The sequence below is a fragment of the Podarcis cretensis genome (genome assembly GCF_951804945.1).
Source record: "Podarcis cretensis genome assembly, chromosome: 12".
NCBI classification, from domain to species: domain Eukaryota; kingdom Metazoa; phylum Chordata; class Lepidosauria; order Squamata; family Lacertidae; genus Podarcis; species Podarcis cretensis.
The window spans coordinates 32,512,222-32,533,548 of NC_137181.1; the positions used below are offsets into that span (position 1 = coordinate 32,512,222).

Genomic DNA, 21,327 nt, shown 5'->3' on the forward strand with positions numbered 1-21,327 from the left:
TCTTGTAGCCCGTCACTTTTAATATCCATTTTTGTTACACAGGGAAAAGGCTATACTTAGCTAAGTGGTAGAACATCTACTTCGCATGCAGAGTATCCCAGGTACGTTCCGAGGCATCTCCACATACAGTAGGGACCTGTCTGAAACCCTCAAGAGCTGTTTCCAGTCATTGTAGACAATACTGAGCTAAATAGATCAGTGGTCTGACTTGATACAGTGGTACCTCTGGTTACGAACTTACCCGTATTTTTCACTCTATAACACGCACCCGACCATAACACGCACATAGTTTTTAGAGGAGGAAAACAAGAAAAAAATATTCTAAACGAAACAGTGGATGTATGAGTTTTGTGGTTCATGCTGTGGCCACAGACATGTGATCTGACAGTGAGTTTGGAGTAGCCCAACGCAAAAATCCTGAGGATCCATGTGGATCCATGCTTTGTAACCACGTTTTTGCACCACTGCGGCCCCAGGCAACAGTGGGTGCATGATTTTTTTGGTGCAAGTTGTAGCCATGGACATGCTATGTGATCTGATGGTGAATTTGGGGTGACCCAGTGCCAAAATCCTGAGGATCTATGTGGATCTGTGCTTTGTAACCATGTTTTAAGTGGGGAGGGAAGGAAAAGCACTCAAGGGACAAGGAGCACGCATGGGGTGTGTGGAGAAGGATGCTGCTAATAATGCAGGAGAGGGGTTTAAGGGGAGAAGGAACATGCCTGGGGTGGGTGGAGAAGGATGCTGCTAATAATGCAGAAGAGGGGTTTAAGGGGAGAAGGCTCCTCTCCTCTCCCACTTTGCTCCTTTAAAGCAAGCAGGCTCTGCTTTTCTCCCTCCTCCCCGCTCATCCCCGGCTTAGCGAGCTGAAAAACTTTGCTGCTATTTAGCGAGCTGAGTGGGGAGGAGAGAGGGACAGAGAGCCTGCTTGCTTTAAAGGAACCAACCAGACAGGAGCCGCTTACACTCGTGTAAGTGGCTCCTCTCCTCTCCCACTTTGCTCCTTTAAAGAAGCAGGCTCTCTGTCCCTCTCTCCTCCCCACTCAGCGGCTCTTCTCCTGCTTTGCTGTTTCAAAGCGAGCCACGGAGGAGGGAAGGAAGGGGAACCATGGATCCTCTGCTCACGAATGCAGCAGATCCCCCCCACCATCCGTAGGCATTCCCACCATAACACGCACAGACATTTCCCCTTTCTTTCTAGGAGGAAAAAAGTGAGTGTTATGGTGCAAAAAATACGGTAATTCGTTCCAGAGGTCCGTTCTTAAGCCAAAACCGCTCGTAACATGAGGCACGCTTTCACTAATGGCGCCTCCTGCCGCCGCCACGGAGCCGACGTGTGACTTCCGCTCGCATCCCGGGGCAAAGTTCGCAACCAGGAGCATCAACTTCCGGTTAGCGGAGCTCGTAACTCAAAGCGTTTGCAAGGAGGACGGTACATAACACGAGGTTCCACTGTATACGACAGCTTCCTATGTTATGAGTGTTATTGCTTTATTTATTATGTTTATATCCCACCTTTTCCTCCAAGGACAAAGGGCAGAATATGGGGTGCATCCCACCTTTTATACTCAGAGTAGAGTAAGATAGGCTGAGAGACATTGACTTGCACAAGGTCACCCAGAGAGCTTCTGGCTGACTGGTTATTCAACTTGGGTCTTCCCAGTTCTAGCCCATACATCACATTTTTTCCTCTAGGGTCTACCAGGTACTTACATAATCTCCAAGAAACCCTTTGGTATGCCTCCCTCCCCCACTAGGGGTGGGGCAGTGGCCACAAGGGATGTGGCTGTTACCATAGTGCTTATGGAACCCTCCACCATAGAAGGTCCGCCTAGTGCCCTCCCTACTGGCTTTCTTGAGTAAAGCTAAGACTGTACCCTTTGCGATGTTTGTAAGACTGTACTATATTGCTCCTGCTTGTTTTGTTTGCTCCTGGGTTGTCCTGCACAGATGTGTTCTTTAATTATATGGGTTTTTTGTTTTATATTTGATGCTTCAAACTGTGCTGTAAGTCACCCTTTCGTCCACCATGGATTCACAGGGCAGGTTAAAATATTTTAAATAAACGAACTAGAATAATTTGGTGAAAGGAGGAGACTGCTTTAACTAGGGGACATTCTTTGCATCCATTGATCATGCACATGCCCCACAAGCAAATCAAAATTTGACACTGCAAGAATAGTAAGTTCTGAAACAATCTCGACCATTTATTTGGTAGCTTTTTCTAAGAAAGCCTCTCTAAATATTTCTGCCTCTTGTTGTTACGACTATACATTTGCAAACAAAGGTAGCAGATCATATGATAAAATGAATGTTAATACACACACACACACACACACACACTTTTTTAAAAATGGCTCTACTTGTGATGAAAGGCAAAAGGAAGCACTTCTTCCCATGACGCACATAGAAATCATTCCCAAAAAATGTAGAAAGAGCCATCCTGAAAGATGTAGATAGCCAACAAGAGTGAAGGCCACAAGCCTTCCATAAACTTAAAACTATTCAGATACTAGCACAACAGAATGAGGCGTTGACATCAAATAATTCTATACAGCCAAAGAAGCTATATTAGAAAATCTTCAGACTTACACTTGACTAAATAATAAGGGTTATATACTTAAGCCTTCCATTCAGAATGAGACCCATGCTGCCATTGCAGGATGCCAATGTCAATGCCTTATACACTCCATAGCATATTAAAGGGAGTGATTCTACTCCTAAATATCCACAATTCTCAATACTCAAAATAGTGCACAGTTGAGATTTAAAATGAATTACTGATTAGCTGAAATGGGTAGGCCTAATTGTGTTCTTCCTGAAATAATTACAAGACTCCCATTGAGTTCCGTAAGAAAAAGATTATGTCCTATGAATTAAAACATGCCTGCACAGACCATCTACTTTCAATTCTCGAATTCTGCTTGTCTAAATAGTCCTTTGAAAAGACTTAGTCTGTTCTTGCATACTTAAAGTGGACTTTATTAATGTTTAACTTCCTGTAGCTAATTTGGCTGCTATGTGCAGCCATAAAATTTTATGACAGTAAACATGAGAAATGTGCCTAAATTACAATGGAATGTTATTAGACTACTTTCTTGTTATATTTGGTATCAGTGCTATTACATTTCACAATTTGAAATACTGTATTTCACAATGTCTAATTTTACACAAAGCCTCTTTTTAAAAATATTATGGGGATACATGTGCTGAGCCAGCTATTCTAACTACCTGACTCTTATATCTATGCAGTATCTGATTTAGGTATCTGATCGGTACAAATGCTTTGGCATAGTGCTGATACACCTGGAGACATAATTTAAGTGGCCAGTAATGACAGCAAGACATCACTGAAATGTCTTCATATATTCGCTTGATGCAGAGTAATGCATTTAAAATGGCTCCTTGCATCTCTCAAACACTTCTCTACAAATTGGAGCAAGGAAATAATATAACGATGCACTGAATATTGTTTTGCTCAGGTCAGGAAAAGAATCAGCTGCCAGTCCTTTCATTGTGCGGTGGAAAAACAGGTCAATGGTAGACTCAAAGAATGTGAAAAATAGTATCAGAACATTGTTCATTACACCTAATATGTCAGGGACTGGAAGGGCTCTGGCAAGTATGTGGCGGAGGCAGGAGGGCAGAGGGGAACCGAGGAGAGGGCGTTGGGCCCCCAACAAATATTGAGGGGGCTGAAGATGCCTTGGCCCACTAGAATTGGCACACCTGACCTTATCATTGAGCTCCAATCTTTCCCAATAAATTTAAAATGTTATTTTTGTGTTCTGCTATCCAGTATTGCATATGCAGAATTCTACTGCTAAAATTAATTCAAACTCAATCTATTCACCTAACCTTAGTTCTATTTTTTCAAAAGCAAACCCTCTAAAACCCCAAATCCCACGCTGAACTAGTGATGTCTGCCTAATTTTACTTTTGTGTTCCATTATATGGTTCTGCCCACATATAACCAAGCACTTTGCCATATTGTCATAAATCCTATTGCACATAATAGGATTTACTTCTGACTAAATATGGGATTGCTCTGTGGATGGTATTTCCTATGAGATTATTTCATCCACAAGAAACTGTGTCCAATGGGTCCATTCCTTTTAATGTCTCCTCTCATAGTGCACTATTGAATTCCTGTCACTGATGCACTACTTGTTCAGCATTTTCTGGATTGCAAACATGGAATTGGGGATTTCAAAGTGTTTGTCACTGAAAAGATCGATTTGCATACATTTTAATTGGACAGCAATGGACAATTGTTGCAGTGCAAGGCTTTCAGCAAGTGCAGCTTACCCCCCAATGGTTGGAATCATTAGCTGAAACCAAGCTGCTTTTTATAAGCATTTTCTCTTACCTGCACCTTCTCTGTGATTTGGTTTTTTCCATAACTACAGCAAGGATGGGGAACCCAAGGCCTTCCAGAGGTTATTGGATGACAACTTCCAACTTCCTTAACCACTGACCACACTGGCTGGTGCTGGTGGGATCTGGGAGCCCAACAACATCTAGATGGCCACAAGTTTCCCCGCATCTGAACCAAGGATTATTATGCTTACCATGACTGAAACTCATACATGTTACACACACTTCAGCTTTTAAGGATTGTGAAAAATCTCTTTCTATTCCTTTTGCAGCTGGAGCAGTTACATTTTTTAGAATGTTTTGGTTTTAATATGCTGATTCAATAAACAACCCACCACACAAGGTAAATGTTATTGGGAAGAAAGTAGGAAGGGAAATAGAGCCACATCAAGTAGCAGCTTGCATTTGTCACAATGCCTCTGGCAGTTCCAGTCTACACTGGGACCCACAATTTCCAGTTCTTAGCTCATACTCTTAGCCATTATGCTATAGTGCCAGCTGTTTCAAAGATACCCATTCCATAAATGTAGGAAATGTTAAGCTGTAATGTAAGAACGTAAGAACTCTGCTGGATAAGGTCAGTGGCCATTCTAGTCTGGCACCCTGCTCTCTGTGTCCAACGACACATGCAAGGGATCTGAGTGCAACAGTACTCTTCCCTCGCATCCCTTCCAGCAATCAGAAGCACACTGCCCCCAACATTGGAGCTGGTAGCCATCGAGAACCTTATCCTCCATGGATTTGTCTCACCCTCTGTTAAAGTCATCCAAGATGGTGGTAATTCCTACTTTTTGTGAATTTGTAGTTCCGACAATGTGCTGTGCAAAGAAGTACTTTCTTTTGTCTGTCCTAAATCTTCAAACGTTCACTTTCACTGGATGGCCCTAAGTTCTAGTTTTATTATTGTGCTCCTTGCTTGACTTTTCTCTAAACAACTCCATTATCTTAGATTAGGGACTCAGCTAGATCGGTGAAGAAAAAGCCTTGTATATGCATTATAATACTGTGACACCAGATGGTGCTGTGGAGTTCTGTTTTTGCCAACCCGATTTCTCATACAAAATTTACAACGTGTTTAACTGATGCGTTTCTATGACGTGTCTGCACCCGGACCAGTACTCTCTCCTCAATAACGCAGGCAATTAAATCCAACCATGAGCTGGTTCAAGCCTGCAAATTTTGCTTCTACACAGTGCTCCCTAAGTTCCCCCTTGGTAATGTAATTGTGCAGAGTGTATTTTGTAAGACCTGGGATATCTGCAGTTGCAGGTGCGAGTCCTTGAATGCATTTTCTATGGTTGTGGTTGCACATATTTTCCTCCAGTTAACAGAGTCATGAGGGTCTCTTCTCAAAAGCCATAGCACTCTCTCTGTGTGTGTGTGTGTGGGGGGGGGAGAGAGCTGGCTTCACACAAAGCATTCTCTGCATGAATGCTCCCTTGGGAACATTGCAAGGAGATAAAATTGTCCTTACAAGTTGGCCCTGCATGCCCCAATCAAAGGAAAGGAAAGAAGGAAAGCCCAGAAAAAGACGAGGAAACATGCTGTGTACTATTTTACTAGCAGCAGATGCACTATGAAACTAGATAGGGAGATATAATGAACTGAACTGGGTATTGAATTATTGTAATTTGTATATTTAAGCAGACATCTACATTAAAAAAAATCAACTGTAGGGCCAATCTAGATTGCTTGGCTCATTTTGTGTGGCATGCAGCTATCTTAATTCAGCCAGTCAAATTATCAGCCTGAAAGCTGACATAACTTTTCTTCGCCGTTCCAGCTCACTGTTCACTCTTTCTTCCAAAGCCAGCTCTCAATTCATCCATCATAGGATTCATTGAGCAATACAGATGTGAATTTTGGGCAGAATAAATCAGCCAAAACAAAAAGCACCACAGTGCAAAGAAACAGAACGGTACTTGTCACTTTATTCTGTCAACAGCCTTGAATTCCACACTGTAAATAGGGTGGTGAGACTCAACGCCATTCAGAATCTCAGCTGCTAGCAAGCATCACCAAATATACGACATGCCCAGAAAATGAGAAGACAGCCTTCAAAGCTTAATTTCCCTTAGAAGGTCTATATTGCATGCTATCACAAGTCGCAAACACCCCCCACCCCACTTTCTTACCAATATCTTACACAAAAGAATACACTTGTAAATACACACTGATGGGAGTTATTATTGAATTGTGCTATATATAACATAGCTGGGGGCATCATTCAGATGATTATAGCGAGAAAGAAATCTTTTTCTCTCCCTGATTTCAAAATCAACATAAGGAGAGGGGAGCACGAAGGCATGTGCTGTCCCCACCTCGAGTGTGTGTACGTATGTTTTGCGCACAGGGTGGGAAATCATAAAACATCTTTAAACCACAATACATCATTACAACACTTCCAACTAGTTTAGATTAGGCTGTTACTTTCCAAAACATCACATACCATTTCAAAGCAACTGTTACTCCTATTGATGCCTCAACTTTGAAACTTCACATTAAAAAAACACACCAAAAAACCAAATGAAAACACTGTGCTTTGCCGGGAGGGTAGGGGGGAGATTACAAAATTAATAATTTAGGTTTGGAGTGTATGAATTCTAGTCTTTTAAAAGCTGCCTGCCAACAGATGGTTGGCATTTAGAGAGCACACACTGGCTGGCTGCAGTCCTAGGCACACTTACTTGCAAGAAAGTCCCCAAGAACTCAGTGGCTCTTGCTTCCAAAGCAGATATGCACAGGGTTGTGCTTAGTAATTTGTAAACCATATTATTAGCATTTCTTTTTAAGTGCGCCTTTTCACTTACAGAGTGAATCTGGATTTTCCTAGGTGAATCTTGTTTTTTTTTTGCTCTTAGCCACTGCCTCTTGCTTTCAGCTTTTAAATTTAAAATTGCTACAGTGGCTACATAATTCAATAATTGTCCTATTGGAAACGAAGCCGGTATTCTGACTGTGATTTCAGGTTTTTCTGTTTGCTTTGGCAGCTGCTTAAGTGTAGAGAAGAAAAACTAATCACAATATATTGGAAAATTTAACGGTGTGTGCGTATACATTTCAGTTATATATATATGACAATCACTATTAATAAAAAGTGTGTTTGAAATTTATGCAAGTGCCCTGTTAATTTCTGTAATGTTGCCATCTATGTGCAGGCAACATCCTACTTTGTTATTACGCCATTTCAATTTTACCGAGGGCTCACTAGCCAAACGCTGGCACCTACCACTTGTAAGGTTATGATTAAACCTCACTTCAAGTCTGTAAAATGTAAAGATACTAGCTTTCATTAAGTGCTGCCATAAATCTTTCTACTCCGGCCTTACTAGATTTAATGTTTAATCTTCTCCTGTGCTGCAGAGGCATTACCCAGGAGTGCATCTAACTCTCATTTAAAAGGATGTGGGCAGCCGTAGAGCCAGGTGTGGGAAAGATGTAACCTAACCTTAGTCCGTCGTAAAAAGGCTGATGAATTAACAACACAACAGCTCTCCATCTCAAGAAATCAGCAAAAATGCCCAGCCAACAAAGCCCAAAGAGTTTCTATAAGTCAGAAGTGGGTAATATGTAGCCCTCCAGATATTGTTGGACACCAACTCCCATGAGCTCCAGCCAGCAAGGTCAATGTTTTTTGGGATGATGGGAGCTGCAGTCCAATGAGATCCGAAGCACCATAAGTCTTACATCTCTGTAAGAACCTTCGTGAAAACAATGCACTTACTTTTCTCAAAAGGTATTATGGAAGGGCTCATGTTTTACCATGGAAGTATTAAACCGAGTGTGTTTCTGAACATTCTTAAACAAGGAGGCAAGAGGAAGTGGATTCGTTTACCTTGTTCCTATGCCCATTTAGAATATCTGAAGCCGAGCCTGTGAATTTGCTCCTATGTGAACAATGTCATAAGGGAGATGCCCAGTGGAAGAGGAAGTCCAGCTCACTTCCTCTCCTGCGTGATGCAAAGCACGGAAGACTTTTGGATGCATGCTGATATATGGAAGTCCCCTCAAACTCGTCCTCTTCATTTTGTAAACCTTTCACAGAAAACTTCACATGCTTTCCCGAGGGCTAGAAACCTGCCTCATTACAAAGAAGCTGGAAATTCCATTCTCCCATGAAATGCAGTGTAAAAATATCAAGTTCGCTAGTGCAGATTTAATGGAGGTCTTCCTAGAATATAGCCGTGGTTTCAATAGAAACCTATTGGTATGATTTTGCTCCAGGAACCAGGCATCCCATCCATGGAGGAAGATGCTGAGCACAATTAATGAATGCAGACTGTAGGCTTCTTTCTCCTCCTCTCATCAGTTTTTTTTAAGGGATTGGCTGCACAAGGAAGTCCCGCCCCCCACAGCTGATGTGATGCCTTTGCTTTTCCTGCCAGAAAGATTTCAGCAGGTGTCGGCTGTGTGTGGGAGTTCCCCTTTGCGCAGTGGATGTCTGTAAAATGCAGGTTTCTGTTTCTCCACCCCCATCAACAGATTGGCGAAATGGGAAAAAAATGCCTTGCCAGTGCTATGCTTGGGGCTTCTCAAAGCACTGTGCACAGGGCTGGCAAAGTGGCTTGTGTTGTGGTTTTCAAGCACCTGGCAGGCTTGGATCCAGAGCAGCTCATCTGCAAATGAAAGGGCTCCTCCTCTTTATGGAAGGACACGGGATGTTGTGGAGCCTGTCACTCAGACAAGTGAGGGTCTTCTGAAGTAGATTTTCAGAGGGGACAGGGGAAATGAGTGAAAATTACCGTATTTTTCCATGTGTAGGTTTTCTCCCTAATAAATTATGCCAAAAATTAGGGGGTGTCTTATACACGGATAGTGCTGAGGCCATTTTCTTAAATCTGAGTCCCCCCAAATAGGGGGCGTCTTATACATGGGGGCGTCTTATAGACGGAAAAATACGGTACCTTCTTGCTTCTCGGAGCAGAAAGTTCTATGGTTGGAGCTCCACTCACAGGATCTCTGGCTCTGACCCACTGTTTGTATCCAATGTTTTTGTGAGGTATTTTTGGACAAGAAGAAAAGTGGGTGGCTAAACAGCCTCTAATACAATACTTCCATTTGTTGCTGTGTGTTTTTTTTTAAAAAAAATCTATTTAATTGACAGATTCAGAACATCTGTTTTGTTCTTTGATTTGTGTTGCCATGTTTGTTAGCCACCTCTCTGAAAATTTTCCAGGTATAAATTATTTGTAATTGTAAGCGGATTATTCCCCCCCCCCAAATACTGGGGGTTGGAGGAGGAGTAATTAACAACATACGATTACAGGTGCTTCCTTTGCAGGGAAAATAATCCGTATTGTTATTGTAATTTAGCATAGTGATTTAAAACAGCACTATGTGCTATGAAAACATTTCAGTAACGGATAAAAATTCAGTCTGAGGTGGAAAAATTGGATTCATTCAAGAGCCGGATAATTCTGAGGCTCTTCTGTATTAGGGATCTTTCAAGATGGTGAATAATTGTAATAAAAAAAGATTACATTAAAATAATTGACTTTAGTATGATAAGGTGTTTGAATTTGGGTTTGGTTAAGAGTCACACTTATATCTTGTAATGCCAAATAGATGGTTTCCCCCGCTGACCTTTATATGAGGAGGCAGGAAAATCTGTCATCGCTATTCAATTTGTTTAACTGCAGACACATGTTCCCTAGAGACGCCTGACACTATATTATCCATTTAACCCTGCCCTGGACACCTAGATCTTCAGATTAATAATTTTCCAAAATACAAATGAGATATTCCTGCGTATTCTTCACTGGATGTTGTGGAAAATAACCTGCTTCAGAAGAAAAGCTTATTCTTTATCCCTTGAATATAGAAATGTCTAATTCCTTAAGCTACTTTGCAAAGGAGTTCTATTCAGTGTAACACATTTCACTTATAGATGGTTATGGTGCGTGTTAAAAACAAGATTTAAATAACATCCTGTAGCTGAAACAATTCTCCTTCGGTTGGAGATGTTTGGGTTTATGACCACCTGCCCCTTCTGCAGGACCATTTGTCCCCCCACAAAAGGGGGAAAATATTTGTAAATTTTCAGCAGACAGACGAACCTTAAGAACGTTCATCTTACATTTAAATAAAAGGAGGCTGAGAGGTACCTTTTTTAAAAAACAACAACATACAAAAGCCTTGCTGCTCATTCAAGCTGTGACCTCCTGTCCTCTCACAACAGAGTGCCCTTGGCAATGATAATACATTATGATGTCACCTCATCTTTAGAGACAAAACCAACCACTGCCCCATAAAATTCACCTGCTTCCCCTCAAAACTGGAATGATGTCTCTAAGACGGTTGGCCATCCTTCATCTAGAGGGACACAGGTTCCTCACTTCTGCTGGCTGCTGAATGATCTGTTTTCCTCCACCTCCCCTTTCTTCCCATTATCGTCGCCACACGTGCTTACATGTTATCATCTGCTCCAGACACCCTTCCCTTGCCGTCCAATCTGTGTACTCAAATCTAGTATGCAGCTGGAAATACAGTTTCTGTATTTTAAATTATATCCACCATCTAGCTCAATCCAATGGATTATTTAGGCACTGACATCTTTTTTTAGAGGAAGAAGCCTGACCCAGGGTTTAGGAGGCGAGCTTGGGATGTGGGTGACCTGCCTGACCCGCTCTTTTCCCCCTCTACTGCTTTTTTAAATTGTGGTGTCCCTTCTGACACCGTAAAGCATTGCCAGTAAACTCCTGGGTTGTTTACATGAGCATATTGTAAACAGGCTGCAATGGAAAGAACAAGCCGCCTTACAAATTAATGGCATTGTGAGGTGCTGCCTGCTGGGGTGAAAATAAATTGTAAGAAAATATAGGGAGACAGGTAATGGGCACTAGCTCTGCGGCACAACACTTTTCAAATAGCTGGTGTTGACTGTGTGCCAATAGATATGGCAATAACTGTCAACAGGATTTACTGTACTTTCACATTTACACAGCGAGAGTGGAGAGGCTGAGAGAGTTCTATAGTTTTATTTAAAGTTGAGTGCCAACTGTTTCTGTACCAGCTATTTCCAAGTAACTGGGTCACAAACACACTGGCTGTCATTCATGTGTCTTGCTAAAGCACTTATTTTATTTTTTTTAGTCCTCGGTTATCACAAGCCCCTGAAGCATGTTTTTAGAATCTTTGCGGCATTGTCGAGGCATATGTTTGCCGAACAGAATTCCAGCAAGGGGATATCTCACCATCTGCCATGAATCCCACCAACTCTGGTTGCCCTAATTGAACTCTGGGTGCTGTGCTAAAGAGAGCTGCTTCATTTGCAACAGGGACGGGAGGAACCAGTGGGAATCACCCACCAGGCCCAGGGAGCAAAGCCAATGGAGGGGGATTCTGGGAGTTGTTGGCATCTGTCTGTCTCAAGAGACAATGGAGTGCACCTCCAAGGGTGAAGTCAAATCATTGCATTAGCAGCACCGAAGTGACCTTCTACGGTGTGCAAGCCTGGGCAGTGTGTATGGAGTTTCCGGGCTGCTGTGATGACAAGACCTGACCTCCCCACCCACCCCACAACTTCGGCTTCACTGATGTGGTCCAAAGGAAATCAGAGCAATACGTTTGGCACCAGCTTGGCTGCAGGAGTTGCCGGAAGGAGGCATACAAGGCGTCATCCAACCACCTGAGGGACTGCATTCCAGTTTTGTGTAGGGTTTACCCTCAGCCTTTTCTTCTCCTGAAGATATCCCACAAGGCAGTGGGGGTTTAGGACCAGAGTTTTCCTTCTCCTAAACGGGCTACCTTCCTAGGTGGACAAGCATCATCTGCCCCTCACACCCCTCTGGGAGTTGTAGATCAATGACATCTGGAGATTTACATCTCTCTGTTGCTGTTTAGTGAATGGTGATTGGTAGCCTAGGCAAGTCGCTTTGAGCTGCTGTGAATATCTGAGGAATCAGAAGACTGATGGAACAATTAACTGAGCCACTGCAGGCAAGGACCCTATTTATCATTTCAATTCTGGACCCAGAGAATATCTACCTGCTTCATTGATACTAAAGCAGGGGTGCAGACTTGAATAAAATAGTGGGGGGCAGGTAAGCCGTGCCCCATTGATTGCATGACACAGGGCACGCACACCATTTCAATGGCAATGCCCTTCTATTTGGGGGGGGGCTTTGTTGTTTAGTCGTGTCTGATTCTTCGTGACCCCATGGACCAGAGCACGCCAGGCACTCCTGTCTTCCACTGCTTCCCGCAGTTTGGTCAAACTCATGCTGGTAGCTCCAAGAACACTGTCCAACCATCTCGTCCTCTATCATCCCCTTCCCCTTGTGCCCTCAATCTTTCCCAACATCAGGGTCTTTTCCAAGGAGTCTTCTCTTCTCATGAGGTGGCCAAAGTATTGTAGCCTCAGCTTCACGATCTGTCCTTCCAGTGAGCACTCAGGGCTGATTTCCTTAAGAATGGATGGGTTTGATCTTCTTGCAGTCTCTCAAATATTTTATGGGGAGCCAAAGCTCCTTTGGCCCCTAGGAGTTGGCTTCTATGGTAAAGAGTTTTTAAATGCTGGTAGTGGCATCTGGATAAAATCAATGACATCTCAACCACAGTGGCATACAATGGTTAATAAGCCAATATCATTAACCAGTGAGTCTGACTTAAAAACTCCCTGGAGTTTCAAAAGCACTTGCAACAATGTGTTCCTGGGAGTTGCTCTTTAGGAAACAAAGACACACATCCCCCCCCCCCCCACAATTACATATGAATACTGTATCTGTCAGGTGCTTTTCTGTATTCTAATCTTTCAAATCCAACAAGGTTATGATTTTCAATTTCCATGCCATATCAATGAATGGTCTTGTATATTGGTTTGGGGATATAAATTAATAGGTCTGATAAGTAATGAGTTATGTTTTCTACTATACTGGCACTGAGAAACTACTACCTGCTGATGTAGGAATGTATTTAAAGTTTTTCTGTAACAAACCTACCCAAACTTGTTGAAAACCTTTGCGCAAATGTTTATATTTCTAACCAAAGTTTCTCCAACACTTATTTAAATTGCTTTGGTTTTATGCTTTTGTTTGTTAGGGGTACGGATGGCACTCTTGTTCCCACATAAAGGGATATAAAGGGCTGTGTAAAATCTGTTTTTAATTCTTCTAAGCTGAGCCTCAGAATAGCATGTCTTTTCAAAGCCCCACATTTCTCAAATGCTTCTTTAGCGCTCTCAGCTCTGGCCTGGGTTCATAGCTGAGCAGGTAAAAACCTTTCACTTAGCAAACTGGCGCATGGGAAAGGCAGATCTCTCCTCTGGAAAATGAATTGATTCTGCTAAAACAAAAGATAATAGGAAAGGTTTCCTTTAAAAAAGAAGGAACTATTTGCAACAACTTGAAAGGAAGGGTGACATTGTGGCCACTGAATTCAGAAGCGCTGAATCCAGAAACTAGATTCCTTTAATAGCACATACATCTGATCTCTTTTCGCTTAGGCCACATGTTTGATTTCTGTCGGGACACGGGTGCCTTTTAAACATATGTTCCATCATTATAGGAATGTGACTGAACTATCCAGTTTATGGCAAGTTTTGATAATGTGAGCTGCTAGATAATTGACAAAAATGTTGCTAGATAATTGAAAAAGAAAGAACCCATTTAACTAGCATGAACAGCATGGAGAATGACATTGTTATACAGCTGTCAAAAAAAGAAAGGTGAATGATGTAAAATGCTGGAACTTGCTTTTGTTAGACTGATAAGGAGTCAAACAAGTTTATGCTCTTGTCCTTCATATCTATATCTATATCTATCTATATCATCTATATCTATATCAACATCTATCATGTATTGTAGTCATGAAAACTACAACAAACTGGTAAATGCTCCCTGCATTCTGCTGTTGAGTTACATTAGGGTCACAGTGGAAAATGTTGAGCTGTAAACCTCAAAATCTGTGGTGTAAAGAGGTAATTCACAAATGAATTAACAGTATTTTTGCTGTTATTGAACTTACTTGTTTTAACTAGGTTTTCAAGCTTTTACTGGCTAAATCTGTAGGTAAATCTGGTAAATTAATTGATAGGGGTCAAATTTAAGCAGCAAATCTAAGGGTTGAGGGCACATGCTTATTTTTGAGGTCATTTTGGTTCTGATGTGTTACTCTAAAAGGGAATTAAAATAAAAGGTACTGAGGGTGGTCTTTCCCCCTAACAATGAGAACATTTGTGTATTAAAAATTTGCTAATTAACACTTCTCTCAATACATAAAAGTGCACCAATATTGAAGTGCAAATTATTGATAATAAATAGTATTAATTTGAGGGTTGATTATTCTAGCCGTTAATACATAAATACACCTTTGAACATCTTACATTTGTTCTTCAAACTGTCTCTCTTGAGCATATGGCTGATCACAAAAGCCAATAGTTTAATTTTTTAAATAATTTCAGCAATATGGAGTAATGTGCTCTTGAATGGAAAGTTAAATTATAAATATTTTTCCCCTACAGCTGACTTGGGACTGTGGTGCCAGCCTGGACAGGCTCTGCCAGAGGACCAGGAGCCCAAGATGAGTGGCAGCGGCAGCGGCAGTGGGGAGTTCAAGTAGTGATGGGTAAGAGATTCCCACACCACTGTTGTTGGACACCTCTGTAAGAGACGGGGAGCTAGCTGGACCAGAGGAGCTGAAGAAGCAGCTGGGCAGTTGGCAGAACTGACTGAGTTGGAGTCGGAGGGAGAGTCGGAGGGTTGGACTCATACAGGGCAACCAATGTACCTTCCATGCCCAAACTGGGCCTAAACCTTGATCTAGAAAACTGGCTTCATCCAAGAGAGCCTGGATGTGGGCTGCAACCATTCGCTCAAGAACCTTGGCTAAGAAGGACAGTAATTCCTTAGTTTTATGAATCCAGTGGGGGTTTCTTAAGGAGTGGTCTCACTCCACACCTACTATAATGATGTCCATTGTGCTAGGATATATAGAAGCTTGCAGTTTCCCTTCACAACCACATGTTTCTCAATATCAAATGTATTACACTGTCAATATTTGAACATCACCAAATATTCGAAATAGAAGTTGCATGAAGATCCACATCCTTATTAGCATTCAGACCCCTGCCCAAAGCTATGAACATGGTTCACATTCATGTGAATTATAATGCTTTCCCTCTCTTGCATGCGTGTGTGTGTGTGTGCGCGCGCACACACACACACACACACAGAGTTTGTTTTTTTAAATTGCTGGTGAGAACTGGCTGTTAGATGGGTGAAATTTCTAAATCACTTCTTTAAAAGCACATCAGAAAAAATCTTCTGCCGCTTGCTGAATTTGTTTTGGCATGCAGAGACTTTAATGCACCTGCAGAGAGAATGTTCTCCGTAATGGATGACATCTGGTTTGAAGACAAAAGTGGAATGTCTGTAGTTATAGTAAAGGGTATGACAGTGGTTAGAGCCAATCTAGCTGGCAACTGCTGTGAAGTCTCTGAACAATTGTTTGGAAACATGCAGCTTCTTTAGGAAACTGAATAATGCTTACAAACCACAAAGGCCACACAGATCCTGGACCATCATTCCCCATCCTGATGCTCTCTTGCTGATGGGGATTACACTAGGCTGGTGTAGGCTCTACCAGACATTTGACTCCATCACTTTATAGTAGCATGCACATGAGCATATTAAAATTAATCCTTGAAATAATTTAATGTGCAGAGGTATGTGCCTGGGAGTGAGAGATGTCTTGCTAGCTTTAGGCATTCTCACATGTTATGTGAAAATGAAACTCTCCGCTTTGGACTAGAGCTCGCATTTTAAAAAGGAGAACGGGTAGGAAAAGAACAGAGGTTCAAGCCAAAGGCAGGAAAATCGTGTTGCTTTTGGAATCTGCTGCTCATCACAATTGCTTTGGTTGTACTGGGAGAGGGGAAAAGATTGTGTGACTTCCTCCATTTGTTGCAATTGTTATACAGTCTGAGGCTCTGGGATAGATGGGACTCCAAAACCCAGGACACATTTGAGAGAGCTTGGGCTAAGCCTTCTGTGAAATTCAGTCTGCCCTACTTGTTTCCACCTTAAAAGATTTGCAAATACTCTGATGTACCTCTGTGTTTTTTAAGCTGCCATTTTACCCAGCATAACTCTCCCCATCATAGTGCTGCAGAAATAATATATATATAAAGTTGTGCCTGGCACACTTTTCTCTTAATGGTATAGAAAGCCCCTCAGGCTGGAACTAAGTATGTTGTGTTAAACAAAGGGAGGGAAGAGAGGGCATTCTCAGGGGAAAGGAAGTGGGGGGCAGGGGTGATATGTGCCTAACACTTTCCCTCAGCAGCCATTACCCCAGCTTCTTTCTCTCACTGGGAAACCTTGTCTGAGAGGAACAGCAGTCAAAGGGCTTGCAGAGGGGAAATGGTGGTGAGAATAGAGTTAAACCCCTCAACCCTGGCCACTGGATCTCTTCACCACAAATCTCTGCTCCTTCTATTCTGCCTAACAGCAGCTCATACACTCTCCTGCATTTAGGCACTGGGTGAAGGTTTCTGTGGCTCCATTCTCCTCATGGCCCCTCCTTGTTTCAGCTTGCATACTGGTTGAGGAAGTGTAAATTTAGGAAGATTCTCAATATAGTGCAAACCAAACCGATTTATCCCCCACCCCTACCTGCATGGCATTCTAACCCTAGCCAAATTGTAACACATCTGTTTGGTTGGTTTTGGATTACATGAAGTGCTGCAAAATAAGGCTACACTCCCTTTGACATGTGGGTACCTGTATACATAATGGAACCCTAATATACAGATGAATTACCAAGTCCTATTAAGAAAACTAAAATATTAGGAAAAAATAGAACTTGAGAAAACTCCTGGATGTGCTCTCAAATCTGTGGCTTTGTCAGGGCTAACAATTATTGCTTCACTCTGGAAATAAAAACATCTGACAGGATATTCATTCAGTATAAAGAAATAATGGAACAGTAAGCTTATATTTGTGTCTCAGTTCTCAACCCAGCAAAACAGACATTAGCACAAGACTAATGCAAAACCAGGGATACACAAACATATTAAAATAACTTTATATATATAGGCTAGGAAAAGACATTAATCTGAAAACAGAAATCCTTTTCTGAAGCTGTCAAGAAATCACCAAATCTGAGCCCAGACAGGAAGCAGGCTGTTTAGATAGCTGAAAGATCTAAACTTTTCACCTGACCTAGTTAGAATTATTCTATAAATCCTCACCTTTAGGATTTGCTGCCAGATAATCTCTCATACATTGAACAGTCATCAACTATTTGTAAAAGTATACATAAAATCTTGAAGTTTTATTTATTTCTACTTGGACTCTCACCTTGGCATGCAAACTTCAGTTCCTTAGCATCTGTAACAGTGGTTCTTTTATCTGACCTGTTCTTTTCAAATAGACGATGGCTTCGCCTTTTCCTGGTCTCACCCCAAAGATTTGATCCTCCATGCATGCTTGGGATGTTCAAAATGGCAATCCCTTCCAGGGAAATATTGTTTAAGTCTATCTGAAATCCATCACACTTGCCAGGAAAAGAAGAGAGAAATAAAGGGAGAAATCAGTGATCAGAATTAACCTGCTACATGAGCCCACTTCCACACATACTCATTTTCTATGTTTCAGTTTCTGACACAATACAAATAAGCATATAGGCCAGTGTCTGCACAGCACCACTAACATTTTCTCCACACCCCAGCCCTGAACTGTAGGGCACCTGTGAAATGGAAAATGGAAAAATGTGATAGCAAAAGAACTAATGCCCTTAAATCTAGTCCCCGATAGTCACAAGTTTTGAAGGCACTTGTGATGACATCACAGAGCTTAGTGGGCAAATACTGGTATTTGTTCAAGCTATCGTCACAATCAGCAACAATTGGCCCTTTAGCTCTCTCTGTCAAAGGTTTCATTTACCCGTGGCACTAAAAAGAAAAGGTCAGGAGTTCTACCTTCTGTATTATTTGATGAGCTTCTGGAGAAAAACAACAATATAGAACTAGCCAAATCCAGAAGGGGAGGTTCTCACTTAAAATCATCAGTCTTCAAACTTGCTTCTATTCATTCAATCAAGTTTCAGGTGTTTTAACATGTTACTTTTCTGTATGGTTTTCTTAGACCATTTTAACCAGGCATATCTCTTGTGGGAGGGCTTGCACTGGTATGATTATAGGAAGTTTACAATGGTATGGTTAAAATCAGTCCAAACTACAGTCACAGCCATTTACATAATGCCTCAGCATATGGTAATATTTTGCTCATATTTTGTTTTAGGAACAGCTACCTGCTCAATCTGGTTCTTTAAGCGAGTGAAAAATTGAAATCTCCTTTGTGAAAGTGGCCCAAGTAGAAGCAGAACTGCAACAGCTAGCCTCTTGAGTCAAGCTACGACTCCTTTCAGGTTTCAAATGCTTTTTGGATTCCACTTTGATCTATTGTGACATCTCACACCTCATTAGTAAAGTATTGTGATATTTTTACACAATATGGTTCTAATTCTGACCTTAATTTTTACATAATATGGCTCTAATTCTGACCTTAATTCATAATAAGTGTTGAAAGCTATATTCACCTAGTAATCTAGGGAAGAATCATGACAACACTCCACGGATGTCTTTGTGACAGGCATATAACTCCCAGTTCTTCTTCTTCTTATGATTTATTATTAAGTAATGACCTATGAAAGGGATGTGGGTGGTGCTGTGGTCTAAACCACAGAGCCTAGGGCTTGCCGATCAGAAGGTAGGTGGTTTGAATCCCCGTGACGGGGTGAGCTTCCATTGTTTGGTCCCTGTTCCTGCCCACCTAGTAGCTCAAAAGCACGTCAAAGCGCAAGTAGATAAATAGGTACTGCTCTGGCGGGAAGGTAAACTGCATTTCCGTGCACTGCTCTGGTTTGCCAGAAGCGGCTTAGTCATGCTGGCCACATGACCCGGAAGTGGTACGCCGGCTCCCTCGGCCAATAAAGCAAGATGAGTGCCACAACCCCAGAGTCGTCCGCGACTGGACCTAACGGTCAGGGGTACCTTTACCTTTTAAATGACCTATGAAGGGTAGTGCAGGGTGCCTCTCTGTTGACAGAAATGGAAGAAAGAAATGGATGGTAAATGAGAAGTTGCACATAGATGGGAAATAGTAATGGAAGCCAATTGTGTCATAGGCCTTCAAATGTCACCACAGCACATCTAATGATGGAAGTTGAAGTGTGGAGCTGCACCTGTTTGTGGTGTGAACAAAGGGTCTTGCCACCATTAGGAACCATCTTTGAGCAACAAGCAAGGAGGAGGAAAGTGGGAAAGGGTGGAGAAATAATAATGGGCTGACAGTTGGGCTAGGGGAGAAAACTTGTTTTGTTTGCATTTCCATAAGAGACTTCATCACACACACTTCTTGAATCAATATGCAAACAACAACAAAAACAGCTCTCTTTCAAAATTGGCACATCTTCAAATTTTGTGATACAGTTCTCTGACTAAACAATGTGTACAAAAATGTTATATTTTTGTTAGGGGGAAACTGCCTATATTAGAAAAAAGTATATACAAAAGTTGTATTTTATTATTATGGGACATTTCTGGCAAAACCTGCAGATTAGTTAAAATTGCATATAAAAATGTATTTATTTGGAAAATTGACACGAAAATGCTGTTGAATTGTGATGAAGTGTGTTGAAAGCCACCTTTTGGGGCAAGGGTAATACAGACTTAAATTGTACCATATGGCTACCAAGTTGACATTTAACTACAGTAGGGTATTGAGTTGTTATAATACGTTAATTCCATCCCCACATGCAACCTGGACATCAAACAGTGATGTAGAAAGAAAAACTATCTTTTGAGGTCCCTGTATTAATATTTCCAAAGTCCTTTAATTCACCATTTGAACCCCAACCATTATTTGTTGCTAAATTACGGTGTCGCTCTATCATTCATTTCACTGCCAAAAAGGGTGAGATACTAAACGATTGCTTATGTGTACTAACATCATGATGATTTGAATCTCATTTTAAAATCATCTAAATAAAAGGCTTATCCAGTCTCTTGGGCTTTTGTTTTCTTTTATTTTTAGCTTTCTGTTGCTGAGATAGTAACTTGGTTTTGTACTTTGCTGTTGTCCTTTTAATTCATCTTGGTTTAACTGTTCAGTTTTAGAGCAGGTGAATCTAACTTCAGGTAGATTCCAAGACAGTTGTTTGTGATTATTATTAACGATGCGTTATTTAATGGTGCTTTATTAGTTTTACGGCCTTTTATGATTAACTGCTTTCATATGTCACTTGAGGAGATATTAGTGTAGAAAATGTGGCCAAGAAATTTTAGGAACAAAAGGAATAAGTCCTACTGGAAAATACAATAAAGGGTTCTCTGTTATTATTTGGCTAGCCTAGTCCTACTGTATTCCACACAAATGAACTCTTATACGGATCATACAAAATGGAGGCAATGGAACCTCACCGACCAGACATGTCTACCTCCAGGCCAACATGACCTGTCCAATGGGAAGGTTCATGGAATCCAGGTACATTGACTGGAATTTGTTCACTTTACCCCTATGAAAATGTTGTGCTTAATGCACAATGTCCAATGAGCTCAGAGCAGTGTGCCCAATAGGTTGTGCTGGTGCAAATAATGTTCCAAATGGTGCAAGCTCATCTGCAGCTAGTCACTGTTGCCTTCAGTTCCCTTCCCAAGGATCACTTTTAAAAAATAAATAAACCCTGGACCATTTGTATATGTTCTATGTGTTGCCATACACAATGTTTGAAAGTGGGAGGAAGAAAGAGGACTCAGAGCCAATAGGTTTCCATTCCAAAATTTGCCTTTCTGGATCAAAAGTTTAAATCTGCATACAATATTGATGAAAGGCAGCCTAAAACCTCCAGTAACACTTCTTGGAATCAGTTGGCAGCTGGGATGAAAAACAAAACGTACGTTTTTATTGACTTCCTTTTCAGTGAGGGGTGAGAAAATGTCTAAGTTTTGTA

The 21,327-nt window shown here is 41.5% G+C and overlaps 1 protein-coding gene and 1 long non-coding RNA gene across 7 annotated transcripts in view; one reads left to right on the top strand and one right to left on the bottom strand.

Annotated features, from left to right (window-relative positions):
* LOC307199864 overlaps positions 1 to 14,941 on the top strand; it is a 91,723-nt gene extending 76,782 nt beyond the window's left edge. Inside the window, exon 3 of the long non-coding RNA XR_013832249.1 lies at positions 14,837 to 14,941. This is a non-coding gene — a long non-coding RNA (uncharacterized lncRNA). The remainder of the gene's footprint in view (positions 1 to 14,836) is intronic.
* DGKB (diacylglycerol kinase beta) overlaps positions 1 to 21,327 on the bottom strand; it is a 298,387-nt gene that overhangs the window by 32,398 nt on the left and 244,662 nt on the right. For all 6 annotated transcript variants that reach the window (XM_079947902.1, XM_079947906.1, XM_079947903.1 and 3 more), the window contains one exon: positions 17,676 to 17,871. In XM_079947902.1, coding sequence (XP_079804028.1) covers positions 17,676 to 17,871 — 196 coding nt within the window. The remainder of the gene's footprint in view (positions 1 to 17,675; positions 17,872 to 21,327) is intronic.